Below are 19,451 nucleotides of genomic sequence, written 5' to 3'. Positions count from 1 at the left end.
ATTAAGAATCTAACCCGAGCCCTTACATTGACTTTAACTTTAACAAAATCCCCCTCTGCCACACCCCCTCCTCCCCCACCCTTTTCGTGTCCTCCACCACCTTAAACCCCAATGGTGGAGCTCCCTTCCTCCCTTTCCACTTGCTCCGCCTCCTACCAGCGAGAGCAAGCTATACCGGGAACCTTAGCCCCACGGTTTTCCGGTCCTCCCGTGTAGCAGCCCCCCCAACTACACGAGGCACTCCCCCCCCTCCACCAACCAAATTCCCCTCCCTCTGCACATTACAACATAACCTGGGCTCGGGTTTTCCGCCACAAACAAGCCAGGTACTGGCTTGTTCCCCCACTGCGGCCTACCTGCTTATCGCTAAGTTCTTCACCGAACCCTCTCAAGGAGTTGCAATGCCCACCCCTCGGAATTATCCTTCCTCCATTTCCCAATACCATGAGTGGCTTACCCAAATCTGCTTTGCCATCCCATCCTCCTCCCCCATTCATCGATGCAATTGAGTAACCACGAATTCCAAATTACCTCATCCCTATTCTGCAAATGGACTAGGATGCCCAACCACCCCATCCAGATGTGAGGCCCTCTAATCATCAATTGTGTGAAATCCGTCTTACAACATACCAAATTATCAACAGATCGACCCTATGCATGCCTCCTCAACTGAACATCGCCCTCCGCTAGCCCAGTCAGTCCAATTCCAGATTTGCCCCGTAAGGTCGTTGGTTAAGGCTCTTCTCTGGGCTCGGCGCATGACCGAATGGCCCTCAATACAGGCACATCCGGTCACACGTTTCACCCCCACAGTTCTGAAACAAAAGGTATGATATTAGTTATGTGATTCCTGGCCACCCCAGCCCACCACCCAACGCCCCCCTTTTTTTATTTATTTATTTATCTATCTATCTATTTATTTTGTGACCTGTCTGATCCAGATGTCCGCCGTAAAAACCGCTGACCTCCGTTGCCCATGCTGAGAACGCCGGCGGCCACGAGCCCATCCTCTGCTGCTGAAGTAGCTGCCCCTATACAATAGGAATGTTCTAAACCATAATGCAGCCCTGCCAACCGCCCTCACCTCCCTGTGCAATACCTGCACAACCAGGTATCTGGTCAATGCTGCACCATCGGCGTGCACGAAGAAGGGCCTTACCCCTTCCCCTCCTGTCTGCGATTAAGGTATTGCAGACCATACTGATTTGCTACCCCGTTGTCCCTTGGAAAAGTGTGATGAGCGAACCATTCCCTGTTAGTTACCTCCAAAACTTTGAGCGTAACGAAGATACCACCCCTGCTGGATCTACATTCCTTGTGACGTGATTCCTTAGTCGTTCGTGCTCCTGCAAGGCTGGACTATCAACCCGCCGTTTCATGGGGGACCATTGCATGCCCACAGACATCCTACCGCCCTGACAATACTTCAAACCCCAGACAACCTGCCCATATTGACCTTTGAGAAAATCTTATGAAGCAAATTTCTAATGGGCAACCCTCTCTTTTTTTTTTTTTTTTGAACTTTATGTAACCAACCTTGCATGGAATTTCCCCCCACCCTTCACTGTGAAAAGGAGGAAATCCACCAGGTGCACACAAAATGATCCTGAACCGGCAATTTACACGACCTTAATGGAAGAATTCCTCGACCATCGTATACGTGTCATACCTCATCCTCCCACCCTGTTCCTCTCACCTTCCGTGTTACCGCACCCTCGCGTGTCCCCATCCAGCTGTGATCCCTCGCTTGTTTCCCCAACCAGCGCTACTGCCGCCTAATTACGTATCTCCCCCATCGTCCTACATTGCTATCCCCTCCCTCTTCCTGCTTATTATTATTATTTTAATTATTATTATTATTATTATTGTGGTTAAGCCCTCCTCTTTTAATGTTTAACGCCCAACATGGGTACTTTATACATTGTCAGGAGTACATTTAAGGCTAAGGTGGGCTCCATCATATGTCTAGTATGCTGATCTAAACTAAAGCTCCAGAAATAGGACACGTGTCCCTGTTAATTTCCTTCAGACATCGCTGCAGGCCACTCTCACAGCTGGCTCGCTACCCTATTTGCTAACACCACCCACTCCCTGATCCCCAACTCCGGGCCTCAGGAAATTCCGCCCCTCCCCCACCCTTCCCGACTATCCCCTCTATCCCCTCTCCGACCTTTCCTGACCTATCACGCTTACTGTAACTACCTGGGGGGGGGGGGGGGGCCTGGTCCACTTGCATAAATTCTTAGGGCTTTGTTCCCTGCCTCCCCTACACTGCTTTTTGCCTCCCTTAATCCTTCCTCTCTAACCTACCTTCTGCCAAACAGACACTGACAGATGCTGCATATCTTATGCATCCCAGTCCCATATTCAATTTGCTGGGTGCCTGACTAAGTTAAGGATGCCAGCACCTGGTGTCCCGCGCCCCGACTCGGGCTGATGCCGCTAAACCCAGCTACACTCCCCCATACTAAATCCATGAAACTTGCCGAATAAGAACAGCGATCTGTGGAGCTTGCTGAAGTACTCCCCCTGCTGTAATACGATCATCATTATTTTATTGATCTCTCCCTTGCCGGTGATCGCCATCCCTCTCTTTACCATCATCTGTGCCAGCCAGGCTGCTCCTTGCTGCTATCATGCCTTCCCAGTCCATCTGATCCCTTGCTGTGCTTCTTGACAGTATATCCTGGCTGCTTCGCACTCCTCTCCACTCCTTGAAATGCTGAGATAAGCCATATCTTCCGAACCTGGAAGGATAACAAGACTGGCCGCAGTACCTGGTCCTACAATCTTCTGGCGCTCTTTACCTGCTTGTCTTGTACGCTGCCTCCGAAACCCCCATGCGCTCGACCGACACATCTTTGCGACCCTACTTTCTGACTCTTGAAGTCTCCACCTCTCTCCCTTGTAGTCCCCTGTTAGTGCCTTAGACCATGCAGACCAAAACCCTTAATCCCCCTACTCCTGTCCTGTCCTGCAGTAAAAAACTCCCTGAGCATCTTATCGTAAGTCCCCTCCTGCTCTCCCCCTCCCCCACTGGCGTCTACCACACTCACCACCTGCATGTGCCTTCTCTTCACCGCAGAAACTTCGCCATGTTTTCTCCTATGCTGCTGCGGGCCTGCACCTCATCCACATCCTGCTTTTTGTTTTTTTATTTCTAGCCCGCAAGGCCACCTCATCTGTATCTATACCCTCCCCCGGATGGTGGTGAGCCCTTGTCTCAGTGCAGGCCCCCCCCCAGCGATGTTCATTTCCATACCTCCTCATTCCGCCCCCTCTGCCTGCGTCGTTCTCGCAATAGCTGTACACCCTGATCTAAAACGCTGGTCCTGAATCCGCTGCCCAGAGGCCCCAACTCCCTCCCTTCCGCCCCTGGCCCTAGCCCATCCTGCTCCCCTTGTGGCACTGCTTCCCTGGCTGACTCTGGGCGGGCAGGGGCGCCTGAGGAACAGCCTCTCACCCCATCCGTCAACCCGCTCTGCAACCCCAAATGGCTTCTTACGTGCCCTGCATACCCGCGCTCTGCTCTGCTGGCCTCTTGGGCCCGTCTGACAGCGCTGCGTGTGAAGGGAGGGGGACTACTTCGCTCCACATCTGCTGCGGGAATCGCGCCGAGCGGCACCTCAGCCCCCATCCAACGGTAACAAAAAAAAACCCCTCCGCCAGGCCTATCATTGCTCCTCCACCTCCCTAACTGCCGCCGCCCCCCCCCCCCCCCGTGTCACAAAATTACTTCAGGAAAAAACCTTTAATGGCAACTGAGCTGGGAACAAGATTCCGATGCTCCTCTCTCCTTGCTTGCCGCCCGATTCTGATGCCTGCCTTCTGACGTCATCCGCTGCAACCCAATCGGTGCCTCCTATTAGAACCCTCACTCCAACTGCCAGTCTCCCTTCCCCCCTCCCTTCCCCTTCCTAGCCTGTTCTTCCCGCCTTTTCTCGCTCTAGCCTTCCCTTTTAATTTCTTGCCGTCCTTCTCGTGCGCTTCCCCCCAAGTTATAATCGCTGCACTGCACAGCTTGTCTTTTATTTTGAACAGCACCAAATTGTGTGATAGTGTGTTATTTTGACTGGAGGGTGTCAGAAGACTTCCTAACTGCCTACGAACCTTGAAAGATTTTACCTTTCCCCACTGTTGGGAAAAGAACCCAGGAGCAGAGGTCATAGCTTGACCCCAGCACTCCCTAGTGAGCCCCTGGAGCAGACTAGCAGGTGGCAACATTTTTTGTTAACGGATTCCACATGCATTAAAATGAGCTAAAGTCTGAAATGTCAGTTCAGGCTGTTTTGCATAGACTGCCATCTGTGAAAAATTTCACATATTGTACTCTGACAAAATGAAACTTCATGAAGTCAATTTTCATAATGCCTGCATTGCTTTTCTTTGTGCCCACAATCTTGCAAGCTGAGATTGAAAGGGAAGCTCTCCATCAAATTTCTTCGTGAAAATTTCATGCCTGGTGGGATCTGTGGGTACATCAGTACCCATACACTTTGCATGCACAAATCCCCCACCAGGAAATATATAAGGGGAGCTAAAAATGTAACCGTCTCTTTTTAGTCAGTAAGGAGGTCCAGACAACTGATCCGCAAAGATAGACTTTTATTGCCAGCAAGATGCAGCTAAGACAAAGGCTCAGTACAACTGCATGCCACGCCCCCTTCGGAGCAAACTTTTATGCACTTTACAACTCTTATCTTTCACACATGCGTCCTGGTTTTTGCTGAACAAACATTTCACAAATTGCTGAACAAGCATTAGCTAGCGTGGTCCTCTAGTAGGTGTAGCTTAAGATCAGACTATTGTTTCGTCATTTAATTGACGTGTTAGACATTTTACATCGGCATTCGTATTAATACAATACAAAGTATTATTCCAAAATGGAGTTACGTTACGTTACGCTAAAAGTTAGTGCGCCACTGTGTCACTACGCATTACGTATCATTTGCGTTGCAAATATTAGTATGTTCAAGATGGCTGTGCGTTTCACTGCTGGCATGATTAGTCGGAGGATGTTCAGTTGCTCGTTCGTACTTCAGGGGGGTCACGAAATTGAACCCCTTCATTCCCCCCTTTGATACTTCAACTTTGAAGAGAAGGCAGAAGTATCACTTTATATCTGAAGAGTAACTGAAATGACAAATAAGAATTAATACCGGTAACATTGAATGTGAGCCCTAATATGTTTAGGTCGTTGGTTGCTTCACGGGTTTGAGACGGGTGAACCCTATTGGTGTCACCCCCCTTTGTAGCCCGACTTACCCCAACAACACGGTGGCTCCATTATAGTAATGCTTAGAGGTTAGTAGTTAGGTACTCTTTATCAGAATCAGTATCCGAATCATTGTTAGTGTCGTAGTCGGAAGAATCAGATGAAGGGAATGTGGAGACAGACACATACTTATTAATCATCATGACGTGAGCAGCTGCTCGCCGATCAGCAATGTGTTCAATCATGGATCGAAGATGTCTAAAAATAAGAGGGAGACAAATAGGAAATAGAATGCAGGTCAGAACAAGAAATATCAGAGGAAAGAGGAGTTCTTTAAGGCCTGGAATGGAAGTGAGCCAGTTGGGTAAGGAACCTATCCAGTCAAGGATTCCAGTCCACGTCTGCACTGGTACATGTGCCAGGCGTATCATTCGATCAGTAATCTCCTCAATGACTTTACTCTTGTCATCTACCTGTAAACAACAGTTAGAAAGATTAAATTTGCCACATACACCACCTTCCTGGGCTAGGAGGTAGTCCAAAGCCAATCGATTTTGGTAGACAGCTGTTAAAATTTTAGTGTTTTGCTTGGCTAAGATGTTGAGAGCCAAGGCAGAATCATTTGTCAGGAGTTCCAGTACTGCTTGGAGTCTTATAATTCGATTGAGCATATAGATAGGTGTTCTATATCCATAAGAACCATCCTCAGCTCAGGTGGCCGGACCATAGTATTGTACAATTCGTTCAGGAGGCCACTCTTGATCTTTCCAATCTCCTATGGATACTTTAGGAGTGCTTCGACGTTTGTTTGGTCTCATGGGACTGTATACTGGAACTCCTAAGGTTTCCCCAGCAGTGATGGGAAGTAGGAAGAAACTTGGCCGAATTGTAGCCAAGAAGCAAGTTCCATACCAGCTTGTTGGTAATTGTTCATAGGCTCTTCGTCCACATACATAATAATAACCATCTGGAGCATTGAAAACGGTGGTAGCAACGCCTGCAGCTGTCCATGTCTTGTTTAAAGTCGAGTCAGTCCAGATGGGAGTTGGCATGGTAGAATTTTCAGTCTGCCACCATGTCTGGGTGGTAAGGTTGGCAGTAAGAACTCCTGTGCATGGAGAATTTCCAACAGGCACGGTATAGATGCGTGAATGTTGTCGAGAGATACATAGTCTGCCAATAACATCAGTCTGTAATGCCCACTCATATGGATGAGATTTACGGTTGTAGGTTACAGTAGTATTCAAGGTGTTAAGATCAGATTGGAATGTTTCCTTGGCTTCCCATGGCCATTGCTCTCCTGTATCTGTTCCTCCACATACAAAACAGTTCTTGACTTCGAGAGAGAGAGCTATGTTTTCTGCCAAATTGACAAACAGGTTTTTTACTTGTTGAGAAATTGTATGTTTCTTTAATTCCTCAGAGGCATGAGATATTTCATCGAAGAAGGATTGATATCCCACCACAGTAGTCTGGTGAATAATTGGACGAGGTTTGTCTTTCCGCTGAGTGATGGTAATGTAGGTCATAGGGTCTTTTCCAGTTCCGTCGATACCAAATCCCCAAGTATCTTGCCAAGGGATTCCTTCACTTCTTAGAGGCCATTGTATAGATACTGTATTACCATTTACTGCAGTTAACCGTCCTATTCCGTGGCAGCCATGGTAACCTCCACCGGTGTAATCACAAACTAGAGCCCATCCTGACAGTGTCAGGTCCCCTCCGCATGGTAGCCAACTGGATGGATTAGCTGCACGGTTGTATGGGCAGAGGTATTTGTGATTGTAGACATAGGAATTTTTCCAGGCTTGAGACCCACAGTGGAGTGCATTTGGGTGTTTATCAATGGCTTCACAGGCATCGAACGTTATTGTGACAATCGTTTCACTTCCCATAAGAACCTTAGTGGAGTTGATGTAGTACAAGATGCCCTTTCCTTCTGGGACAATACTTGATGTGTAGCTCTTTGGTAGACCTGCAGTGAGGGTGATGTTGTAGTACTTAGGAGTGGTTGGGGTATGACAGATGACTTTGCCAGTTTCTAAACATCGATGGAAGGATTGATAGCCTTGAGTAGTATTCAGGGCGCAAGCAGGTAGTGTGGCACAGGAAGTTGGTGGTTGAGATTGGTGGATGATTGTTGAGACAACTTGAAATCCAGTTTGAGTGGTAGTACGAATTAGCTTGATACATTCGGTGCAATTCTTGCTCAAGGACAGGAAAACAGAGGTAGTCGGTGTACAGAAGAGTAGTAAGTGAATGTAGAAGATGGATGCAACGTAGATCTTGGAAGTCGGAATCTGTGACATTGCTTTATGACGTAGATGGTTGCATTCATAAGTAATGGATTCTGAAAGGAAGGAGAGAAATGGACACATTAATATTCAGTTGCAGTTACTGATATCTTTTTACTCAGGACTAGCATTGGGCCTGCCTTGGGTGAATCTTAATTTGTGGTCTCCAATCCTGGAGACCTGCCAGTTGGCTGAAGCTGGTTTGAGACGTGTCCAATGAATCCATGAAGGACATCCGAAAACTTTGACAGCTGTCGGAGTAGTTAGCAATACAGTGTACGGCCCTTTCCATCGGGGCTGGAGGGAATCAGACTCATCCCAGTCTTTTATCCACACCGAATTCCCGATCTGGTATGGATGAATCGGGTTTAGCAGGACTAATGGTTCAGTGTCGCAGGTGTAATTTTGAATCGCAATAACTGTGTTATATAGTCCTTTGAGTTGGTTACTGAGAGACATTTCCCCTTGTATTTGCAGCGATTCAGGAAAAGATGGAAGAGGTGGAGGCCTTGCGTACATCATTTCATAAGGTGTTAAACCCGACTTCCGGGGGGTGCATCGGACATGTAGTAGAGCTAATGGCAGGATGTCTGGCCATTTAGTCTTTGTTTCCTGACACAATTTAGCGAGCTGATTTTTTAGTGTCCTGTTAGCTTGTTCAACTGCTCCACTACTTTGAGGTCTCCAGGCGCAGTGCAGGTGCCATCGGATGCCCAGAATTTGACTCAGACATCGCGTGACTTCACTGGTGAAAGCTGGTCCATTATCTGAATTTATCTGCCGTGGTAATCCGTATCGTGGTAAAATTTTATGGAGAAGCAATGTTACTACTTCCTTGGCAGTCTCAGTTCGCGTGGGTATGGCTTCGATCCATCCGGTATAAGTACAGACAGCTACCAGCATTGCTTTGTATCTTTTTGAAGCAGTCATGTGGGTGAAGTCGATTTGACAAACTTGAAACGGAGTTGTTCCTCGCAGTATATGTCCAGGGGCTGGACCAGGTCCATTTCTGGGATTGTTCCTTGCACAGGTAACACATTGATTAACAGCATATTTAGTTAGCTGAAAGAGTCTATTAATGTAATAAGTTTTTGCCAACAGTGTTGCTAATGCATCTCGACCGAGATGGGTTTTATTATGGGCTTCTCTGACAACAGTCCATGCCAGGGCGTCGGGTATCCATACCCTATCTTCTTGTACAATCCACCACCCATCCTGCTGATGAAATTGTTCAGTTTGTGCCCAATCATTTTCTTCCACCGAATAAATGGGGGTTTCATTCGTGAACTGTAGAAGTGGGCAAGTGGGAGTTGAAGTATGTGGTGATTGCACACGTGCTGCTTCTTTCGCAGTCTTATCTGCCCATTGGTTTCCTTTGGCGATGGGATCAGTTCTCCCTGTATGGGCTTTACAATGCATGACAGCTACCTTCTTTGGTGCCCATACAGAGTCTAGCAATTGATGTATCTCCGATGCATTAGCTATTTGTTTCCCTTCTGCAGTTAGGAATCCTCGTTCCTTGTATAAAGCTCCATGCACTTGGATCGTAAGGAAAGCGTACTTTGAATCAGTATAAATATTTACAGTTTTTCCTTCTGCCAACTGCAGAGCCCTTGTGAGCGCAATTAGTTCAGCTTTTTGCGCTGATGTCCCTGGGGGTAGGGGTTCGGCTTCAACAATGTCGTCTTCGGAGACTACAGCATACCCAGCGACCCTGATTCCATTTATAACCTGGCTGCTTCCATCAGTGAATAAAGTCCATGCTCCTTGCCAGGGTTGGTCGCGTAAGTCGGGTCGGCTGGAATGTACTGTTGCCATAATTTCCCCACATTTATGAGAAACTGAAGTGGGGGTTGGGAGTAAAGTTGCAGGATTCAGATTTTTACTGTCCTGTATTTGAATTTCTGGAGTTTCACATAATAACGCTTGGTACTTTACAAGACGTGAATTTGTCATCCATTTTGGTCCATGGGTCTCTAGCAGTCCTTGGATAGTATGAGGAGTTGTTACTTGTAAAATCTGTCCAAATGTTAGCTTAACAGCTTCGGGTATCAGTAGACATGCAGCAGCAATGCTTCGGAGGCATCCCGGCCATCCTTTTGACACATTGTCCATTCCTTTTGACAGATATGCAACAGGTCGTTCCCATGAGCCTAAGGTTTGAGTCAATACCCCTATGGCCATGCCTTTTTTCTCGTCGACGAATAGATGGAATGGTTTCATCACATCTGGCAATCCTAAGGCAGGTGGTTCAATTAAGGCTTCTTTTAGTTGACGTAAGCTTGCCAGTTCGTTTCCTTCCCATTGGAAGGGTTGAGATTCTGCCTCTTTACCCCGCAGCTTGTCGTACAGGGGTTGGGCAATAACTGCATAGTTAGCAATCCACAGCCTACAGTATCCTGCAGCTCCAAGGAACGCCCGGAGCTCTTTCTTGCAAGTGGGTACAGGTTGATCTCTTATAGAACTGGTGCGAGAAATCCCCAGACATCGGGTTCCTCCACGTATTTGAAAGCCTAAATACTCTACTTCCAATTCACAGATTTGCGCTTTCTTTTTACTTGCACGATACCCTTTTGAGTACAACGTCTTTAGCAGCTGAAGAGTGGATACCGCACATTCGAGGTACGTCTCTCGAAACAACAGAAGGTCATCCACGTATTGTATGACTGGCCCATACTTTACTTGATACATCTTTAAGTCTTTTGCCAGTTGCTCACCGAACAGCGTAGGTGAGTGCCTAAACCCTTGAGGCAACCGAGTCCATGTGTACTGCTGCTTTACTCCAGTATCTGCATCTTCCCATGTGAAAGCAAAAATCTTTTGACATTCCTCCGCCACCCGGGACGGAGAAGAAGGCATCTTTGAGATCAATGACACTGTACCACTTTGATGCAGGAGAGACTTGAGCCAGGATTGAGTACGGATTTGGGACGAGGGCTACTAGATCTGCTACTTGACTATTCACTTTTCTTAAGTCTTGTACTGGTCGATAGTCATTTGATCCAGGCTTCTTTACTGGCAACAAAGGGGTGTTCCAAGCAGATCGGATTCGCTGGAGAATGCCCAAATCATACAATCTTTGCAGGTGTATCTGAATTCCTTGTCTGGCCATATACGGAATGGGGTATTGAGATTGATTTATCACCTGTGCATTCTGTTTCATCTCGATCCAAATAGGGGTAGCGTTGATGGCTATTCCTCCTGGGTTTTGTTCAGCCCATACTTTAGGTATACTGTCCATTAGCTGTCTGCGCTTTTCGTTGAGGACGGTGTTTTCTCCATATCGGTGCGTAGTAGTATGTTCGACTATGGGGAGATGTAATCTCCATTCTTCTTGGAGTGGACAGATGAGAGAGACTGGGTTATCAGCGAAGGATGCTCTTATTTCTCCTGTCGATTCAAATTGTAAGTTGGCTCTTAACTTACAGAGAAGGTCTCTCCCTATGAGGGGAACTGGGCATCCCGGGACGTAGAGAAACTGATGAGAAACTAATTGTCCTCCCACTCGAACCTGTCGTTTCTGAAGAAAGGGAGCGATAAGTGGCTTTCCAGAGGCCCCTACAATAGAAATGTTTTTCGAAGTGGGCGTGGTAATAGCGGTAGTCATGACTGATCTTTGTGCCCCGGTATCTAACAATCCCTTAAATGTCTCAGTCCCTACTTTGATTTCTACTAAGGGATCGAATGGAAGAATTCCCTTCTCTAGTCATGCTTCACTACTGTCTTCGCCAGAGGTTTCTCCTACAGTCATCTGCCATTCAGCTTCCTTTGGTTTGCCCAGAGTTCCTGCTTCATTTGCAGGGACTCTGGGCACTCAGACTTCCAGTGTCCTTCTTGTCTACAAAATGCACATTGATTGGCTCCCAACGGCATCCTTCCACCCCTAAACGATCCTCCTCTAATTGCTCGTCCTCTGGGCGGTCCCCTCGAGGGTGACCTGCCCCTTCCTCTCGGCCCAGGATATCCCTGATAGTGCCTGGCCGAGTTTCCGAAATTCGTTTCTTCCAGCGCTGCGGCTAACAGACTAACACTTTCTCTTAACTTTCTACTTTCTTTCTTTTCTTTCTTGTCTCCGTCCGGCTCTCGGTTTACATAAACTCTGTCAGCCATGGCTTTTAACTGGCTAATAGTCATTCCCTCAAATCCTTCTGATTTCTGTAACTTCCGGCGGATATCGGGACAGGATTGTCCGACAAAGCTCATCACTATGACGGACTGACTCTTGGGGTCCTCTGGGTCAAATGGACTGTATTGCCGATATGCATCCATCAATCTCTCCAAAAAGATTCCAGGAGTCTCGTCTTTTCCTTGCACCACGTCGTGGATCTTTCCCATATTCATGACTTTCTGCTTTCCTTTCTTTAAAGCTCCGAGAAAGGCGACTTGGTATGCAGCAATGCGGGCTCGCCCTGCAGCCGTCTGGAAATCCCAGTTGGGATCGGCGACAGGGGCATGCTCTCTCACTACTTCATCTGGATTACCGTCTGACCCGGCTCCCAGCCGGGCTGCTTCTTCCATGTTTAATTGTATTTGTCGGCGTTCTTCGGTGGTAAAAAGGATGGAGGCGAGATGCCGAATGTCAGCCCAGTTAGGGTTATGGGCTGCAAAAATTCCTCGTAAAAAATCTAGCATCTGATCTGGATTATCAGCGTAAGAAGGGCCAAGCTGTTTCCAGTTAAAAAGATCGCTGGAAGTGAAAGGTATGTAAGTAAACAACTTTATAGTTTGCGTAGTATTATACTCGTTTTCTTCAGTAGGGACCACGGGAACTACGGTGGTTGTTTCTCTAATTGGTAGTTGCAAACTTGCGGCTTGGGTTTTACTGTGAGTGCCGCCTGATACGGACGACTCGCCGCCGTCTTCAACTTTTGCCGCCGCCGCTTCCGCTCCAAGCCGTACTTCGGGAACCGGCATTATTTCATGATCAACTTGGGTATCGGCGGCAGCTGGGGGATCTGGTGGCGCATTATACGATTGAGGGCAGCTAGGGGCATAGGGTGGCGGCAGAAGATCTTCTGCGTCAGGCAGTACTGCAGGCGGCAGGGGTTTAATTTTTTTTTCTTGAGTCCGTGAATTCCCTTGCACTACAAACATGGCCGCCGCAGATGACGCATGGTCCTTTATTCCTAAGATGGCCGCCCTTCCCTTTCTTTTCCGGTTTGAGGACTTCCGGTCTCCCATTTTGTTTACTTGCGCCACCATTACGAGGGCGGCTCCCTCCACTAACTTCTTTGCCCACTTCGGAGGATTCTCGATAACTGCAATCCAAGCAGTTATGTATGGCTTATCCTCAGGGCAACCCGGATTCTCTTCTTTCTCAACTATTTTCAGGACCCTTGTGGCCATTTGGAAATTGAAAGTTCCTTCCGGAGGCCAATTTACACACAAACCGGGCCACCTATGGGTGCATCGCTGAATCATTCCGGGCTTCGTACATTTACGTTTATCGAACACTTCACTATAGTGTTCCGTCATAACTTTTAGTGGAGTTGAATAGCCCCCTCCCATTAGGATAGTATTCACAGACAAAGGAGGGAAGGGAAGACGGATAGGTAAGGGGTCCGTATCCGTCAGACACAAAAGGGTCACAGTCGCCCCGACTAGGACGCGGTCAGCCCGGCCTAGAACTGCGAGGCCATTCACTCTCTTTCACACAACAAGAAACCTATTCCCACTATCGTACGCGTTACTTCTTTTTCCTCTTTTTATGCGCGTGGCTTTCGGAATGCAATTCCTACCAAACCACCGCTTGGGGTGTGATCAAAGCCCCCTCGGTCCCCTCACGGATGGACCGGTTATTTGCTACTCTTTTAGCTATTCTTCACTTTTCCCATCATTCCCATAATACTCGCCTGCAGGGTTCTTCCGATCGTCACGAAAGCCTTCTTCCCAGATCACCAGCCCAGAGGTCTCAGAAGAATTTCTGTGGAACGGTCCCCTCAGAAACCTGATCGCTGAACTCAGCGGTGGCCACTCACCAGGTGCGTCTGGGGGATCGCTCCGCCACCAAACTACCGGACCCACTGGGGGGCTAAAATAGCGTCCCCGGTACCTCCTGGCTGGCTCGCCAAATGTAACCGTCTCTTTTTAGTCAGTAAGGAGGTCCAGACAACTGATCCGCAAAGATAGACTTTTATTGCCAGCAAGATGCAGCTAAGACAAAGGCTCAGTACAACTGCATGCCACGCCCCCTTCGGAGCAAACTTTTATGCACTTTACAACTCTTATCTTTCACACATGCGTCCTGGTTTTTGCTGAACAAATATTTCACAAATTGCTGAACAAGCATTAGCTAGCGTGGTCCTCTAGTAGGTGTAGCTTAAGATCAGACTATTGTTTCGTCATTTAATTGACGTGTTAGACATTTTACATCGGCATTCGTATTAATACAATACAAAGTATTATTCCAAAATGGAGTTACGTTACGCTAAAAGTTAGTGCGCCACTGCGTCACTACGCATTACGTATCATTTGCGTTGCAAATATTAGTATGTTCAAGATGGCTGTGCGTTTCACTGCTGGCATGATTAGTCGGAGGATGTTCAGTTGCTCGTTCGTACTTCAGGGGGGTCACGAAATTGAACCCCTTCAAAAATACACTCCCTATGCACAGGACAATTGCTGGCCAGAATGGGACTATAGGCAAAGTTTGCTTTTGGCGCCCCCTTCCCTTTCAGGTTTGTGTGTTCAAACCTATAGACTCAGAACAGCAACACAATGCCTTCCTGGGCTTGGGGCACGAGGTAGTTCCTTTCTTGCCTACGTCTTGTGACAGCCCTGCCTCTAACTGTGTGTACTTTGCCAGGATGACCTCTCCTGCCGCTGCCTCTTCTCTGCAGACAAGAAAATCCCATACTGTCACATTTTTGGAAGGGTAAACATTCACTTACCCGTGAGTAAACCAACTGAAAATTGCCCCTTGTATGTTTTTAATACAGTTAATATACTGAACATTTTATAAGTGGAATGGCATATTCTAGATTATGTAGTTTGTTATACACACAGCTTGGGTGAGAGGCGACACTTACGCTTCACACAGTCCATTTTTACTGCATCTTTGATAATCGTAACCCCAGAAATCAAGCTACAGTCTGTCCTTTGCACACTCAGTCTCATTCACAATGTTTTTATTAAATTGCCTGAGCTGTGACTTTATCACACCCCAAGTCGTGGCCTCATTTATTCTTGTCAACAGTCCCTTCCTAAACCTTACTAAAATTAGTTATGGTTCTGTACCTTGACCTTCCAGACTTTTCACCTTATTAAAATACTGGATAGTATCTGTATTGACCTTTTTTGAAAGACATATTGCCTTCCTAGGGCACAATTTCTAGCAGATCTCAAGAACTATGATGAACTTAAAATAAAAGGCGGGATGTCAAATCTTTAAACACTAATCTGCAATGAATAACTGCTAAACGGTTGCGTAATCATGGCAATTTCTTTCTCTTCCCTAATACAGCTCTGATCTTTGCTCAAAATATATTAGCAAGGTAACAGGTGATTCTGACAATATTGTACTACTAATCACAGGACTAAAAATCAATAGAAAGTTCCATTATTTTCCCCTTCATTTCCAATTCAATCAATTGCTTTCTCTACTAGCTTAAAGGATGTGTTCATGTGATGAGGGAAATTGAACTGATTATAATAATCAATAGCCTTTTTAGAAAAAATAATGAACAAGAGAGACATTATTTCTCAAGGAGAAAAAGTAGTGTTTACATGGAAAGCACAATTCTTAATTAAATGCACAAAATTTCCTTAATCTCATGTGTTTTTCAAAACAGTCCCCTTTTGATGTACTAGTTCTAGTTACCAAGAACGACTGATTTTTAACCTAAGAAACACAGTGTATGCTATATTTGATTCCTATATTTTTACCTCAATCAAAATGTATTGTCTAATTTCTATGCTATTATCCAAAGGTCAGAGGGTCAGTTGATAGCCACTTCCCTTCTCATCCATCAGATAGATCTCTGTAGATAATAGTGTCATAACCATTCTGTTTCAAAACATCTTTGCCAGGATAGAGTAATGCTCTCTTAAAGGTCAAGCAATGTCTGGTTAGTTTAAGTTAACAGTCATCCTGCAGCACCTGAGCAGGCCATTGAAATGAGGAAATAAATCATCAGATTTAGACCAAAAATAGCACACTGCCCTTTCTAATCCCTTGCAATCTGCAATAGGCTCAGTGCTGTAGGGAGATATTCTGAAGGAGTGAACTAACTTGGAAAGCATTATGTGCTAAATTTACTGTACATGTTTCAGTTAAATGTCAACCTGTCAAAACCAGATTTTGACAAAGACGTTGTGGCCCATTTGTCAGGTTTTTTGCTTCTCAGTACCCTTAATAGTTGTTCTCCCTATGCAAATTCTAGGGTTGTTAATGTTTGCTAAAGGATTATAATACTTACTGTACCATATATTTTGCTAAGTAATTTGATCTGTTATTTCTAAGTTGTTCATAACCCTGTGGACAAAAGAATTTTGAAGATTCTTGTAATATCTTTTGTAATAGCTTATTTTTGTTTTGTTTGCAAGGAAACCATGCATTGTGATCAAGACTTGTCATTATTGCATGTGTAATCCCACCCCAGTGTGCCTATTCTGCACAGGTAGAGCCATAAAACTATTTGTTACTCTTCGGGGTTGGAACCTCTCACATTTTCTCTTACTCCCAGGGCCAAATCCTTTGTAGGTGGGGAGCAAGATACCCTTCCAGGGCCCAATGTGACAGGGGTGTCCTTTCTACACATTCCTTTTCATCCTTTGTGTTCCCTTGAGGAGGGTATTTGTCCTTAAGGTGGGTGCGGTGAGCGTGAAAGAAATACCCTGGAGTCATTGATTTATTGTGCAAAATTAAATTCTTTACTATTTAACACTGGTGATGACTAGCTATTCAATACAGACACACAAACACACTAAATAATATAACCCAATAGTTTACTTCTCCCCAATACTTTTAAGTAGGGATGTGAATCGGGCTTCGGACGATTGAAAATATCGTACGATATTTTCAAAATCGTCAGAAATCGGGGGCTCCCCCAAAACGATAGGAAAACCCCACAAAATTGTTCGTGGGGGTTTCTCTTATCGTTTTGGGGGAGGGTGGGAAAAACGGCACACAAAAATAACCCCTAAACCCACCCTGACCCTTTAAAACTAATCCCTTAGCTTTCCCCACCCTCCCGACCCCCCCCCAAAAACATCTTTAAAAATGGCACGGGCCATGCAGTGCTCCTACCATGTGACGGGGCCGGCCAATGGCACGGATACCCTGTCACATGGTAAGGGCAAAGGCCATCGGCGCCATTTTTATTAGTGGCAGCCGACGGCCCGAGAGTGGGAGATCGCTCACGGGACCCCCACTGGACCACCAGGTACCTGTAAAAAGTTTTGGGGGGTCGGGAGGGTGGGGGAGGCTAAGTGATTAGTTTTAAATGGTCGGGGTGGGTTTTTTGTTTATCGGCTCAGGCGCAGCCGATAAACAAAACCGCAATCGGTCCGGACGGAAAAAAAACCCACGATGTGAATCGGAACCGGAATCAGAACAGATTCCGGTTCCGATTCACATCTCTAATGAATGGCACAAAACTCAAACTGCAGCACTTCAGAATTCTCTTCTCAATTACTTACAGTCTCTTCGCTTTATCTGTGGAGGACTCACTTATATCAGGGCCAGGGAAATATACATGGTCTTGGATTTAGAACAGTGGAGCTCCCATGATAGGCAGGGTCTTTTAGGATGGTCAAAACTCCTTCCAAACTGATAAAACTGATAAAGTCTATGGCACAGAGAGTAAATCTCTTTCTCTCTCCAAGGTGGTGAAACACCAGATGATGCTTTCCTTTTAGTCATGGTTAGCAGATCTTCAAGATCTCTATAGTTCTTACACAGTCTCTTTCTTCTCCCTGGATCCTAGATAGGAAGGATTCCCTTGAAACAAGCAGCTCTCTTACTTTGGACAAGAAGGAAGGGTAGCCAAAACTTCCTTCTGGATATTCTAACAAAATGTTGAGATTACTTACCTGATAATCTCCTTTTCCTTAGTGTAGACAGATGGACTCAGAACGAATGGGATAGTATCCGCGTGCTAGCAGTTGGAGACGGATCTGACGTCAGCACGGGGCATATATATCCCCACAGGAAGCGTAGCAACTTAGTAATCTTCCTTGCAAAAGCTGTTATGGATGTGTGTACTGACGCTCAGTGAAAAGTGAAACAGGATTCCCCTGACCGATTGACAGTGGCTGGAGACTGCCAGCATTCACAACCGGAAGGCGTTGACACCTGGTAGAGTGTACGCTCTTATGTAAACAAATGCCATGGCTTACCTTGAATCGGTGAAACCCATGTACACAGGCAGCTGGGCGGGATGCTGAGTCCATCTGTCTACACTAAGGAAAAGGAGATTATCAGGTAAGTAATCTCAACATTTCCTGGCGTGTAGCCAGATGGACTCAGAACGAATGGGATGTACAAAAGCTTTACTCCCAGCCTGGGCGGGAGGCTGCCTGAGGCCCATGTAGGACCGCCCTCGCAAATGCTGAGTCCTCCCTGTCCTGGACATCCAGACGGTAGAACCTGGAGAAGGTATGGAGGGAGGACCACGTCGCCGCTTTACAGATTTCTGCAGGCGACAGCATCCTGGATTCTGCCCAAGATGCCGCTTGTGCTCTGGTAGAATGAGCCTTGACATGTAGAGGCGGAGACTTCCCGGCCTCCACGTAAGCTGCTCTGATAACTTCTTTAATCCAGCGGGCGATGGTGGGCTGCGAGGCCGCTTCACCTTGCTTCCTCCCGCTGTGCAGGACGAGCAGATGGTCCGAATTTTGGAGTTCTTGTGTCGCTTCCAGATATCTGGGCAGCAATCTGCCAATGTTGAGATGGCGTAATAAACGCCCTTCTTCAGATTTCTTCAAACCCGCCGTGGTAGGCAAGGATATGGTTTGGTTAAGATAAAACTGTGAAACCACTTTAGGTAGAAAGGAGGGAACCGTACGAAGATGGATAGCCTCAGGAGTGATTCTGAGAAAGGGATCACGGCAGGACAGCGCTTGTAGCTCTGAGATGCGGCGTGCCGAACAGACCGCCAATAGGAACACCATCTTCAAGGTTAGAGAATGGAGAGACAGTCCCCGAAGGGGTCTGAAGGTGGATCCCGCGAGGAAATCCAAAACAAGATTGAGGTTCCATAAGAGCACAGGCCACTTTAGTGGCGGACGAATATGCTTGACTCCCTGCAGGAAGCGAGAAACATCTGGGTGTTTGGTGATGGTCTTGCCATCCCTCCTGGGACCATAGCAAGACAGTGCAGCCACCTGAACTTTGATGGAGCTGAGGGAGAGACCCTTATGAAGTCCATCCTGCAGGAAATCCAACACAATAGTGTGAAAAACAAAAGGGAAAATGGGTAAGCGCAGTATGAAATAAAGGGCCTGAAAAAGGAGGTGGCCATGTATTAACAACAGAAGCAAAATGATTAAAGGTACAGGTCATTGCCACAATAGGGATTGTGGTCGCATGTGGATTGGTGCCGTGAGTGTCGCACCATGCTTCAAATACTCTCCAGATCCTTACGTAGGTGAGGGACGTGGAAAACTTACGAGCTCGGAGGAGTGTATCTATCACGGGCTCCGAGTAACCTCTTTTCTTCAGTCTAGCCCTCTCAATGGCCAGACCGTAAGAGAGAATTGAGCTGGATCCTCGTGGAGGATGGGACCTTGACATAGAAGGTCCCAGATAGGAGGCAGGGGAAGAGGCTCCCCTGCCAGTAGTCTTCTCATGTCTGCGTACCAGGGTCTTCCTGGCCAGTCTGGTGCCACTAGAAGAACTAGGCCCCGGTGTTTCTGAATCTTGCGGATGATGGCGCCCAGCAGAGGCCACGGAGGAAAGGCGTATAGCAGAGTCCCTGGAGGCCATGGCTGGACCAGGGCAT

The 19,451-nt window shown here is 46.8% G+C and overlaps 1 protein-coding gene across 1 annotated transcript in view; it reads right to left on the bottom strand.

The window, feature by feature from the left end:
* Positions 1–5,456: 5,456 nt before the first annotated feature.
* The window catches only part of LOC115092462, a 90,511-nt gene continuing 76,516 nt past the window's right edge, over positions 5,457–19,451 (bottom strand). The window contains 4 exon segments of the mRNA XM_029603300.1: positions 5,457–5,473; positions 7,698–8,406; positions 8,851–10,350; positions 10,352–11,032. Coding sequence (XP_029459160.1) covers positions 5,457–5,473; positions 7,698–8,406; positions 8,851–10,350; positions 10,352–11,032 — 2,907 coding nt within the window.

The sequence above is a fragment of the Rhinatrema bivittatum genome, chromosome 5, assembly GCF_901001135.1.
Source record: "Rhinatrema bivittatum chromosome 5, aRhiBiv1.1, whole genome shotgun sequence".
Taxonomy (NCBI): Eukaryota; Metazoa; Chordata; class Amphibia; order Gymnophiona; family Rhinatrematidae; genus Rhinatrema; species Rhinatrema bivittatum.
This window is presented reverse-complemented; position numbering and strand designations above follow the sequence as displayed.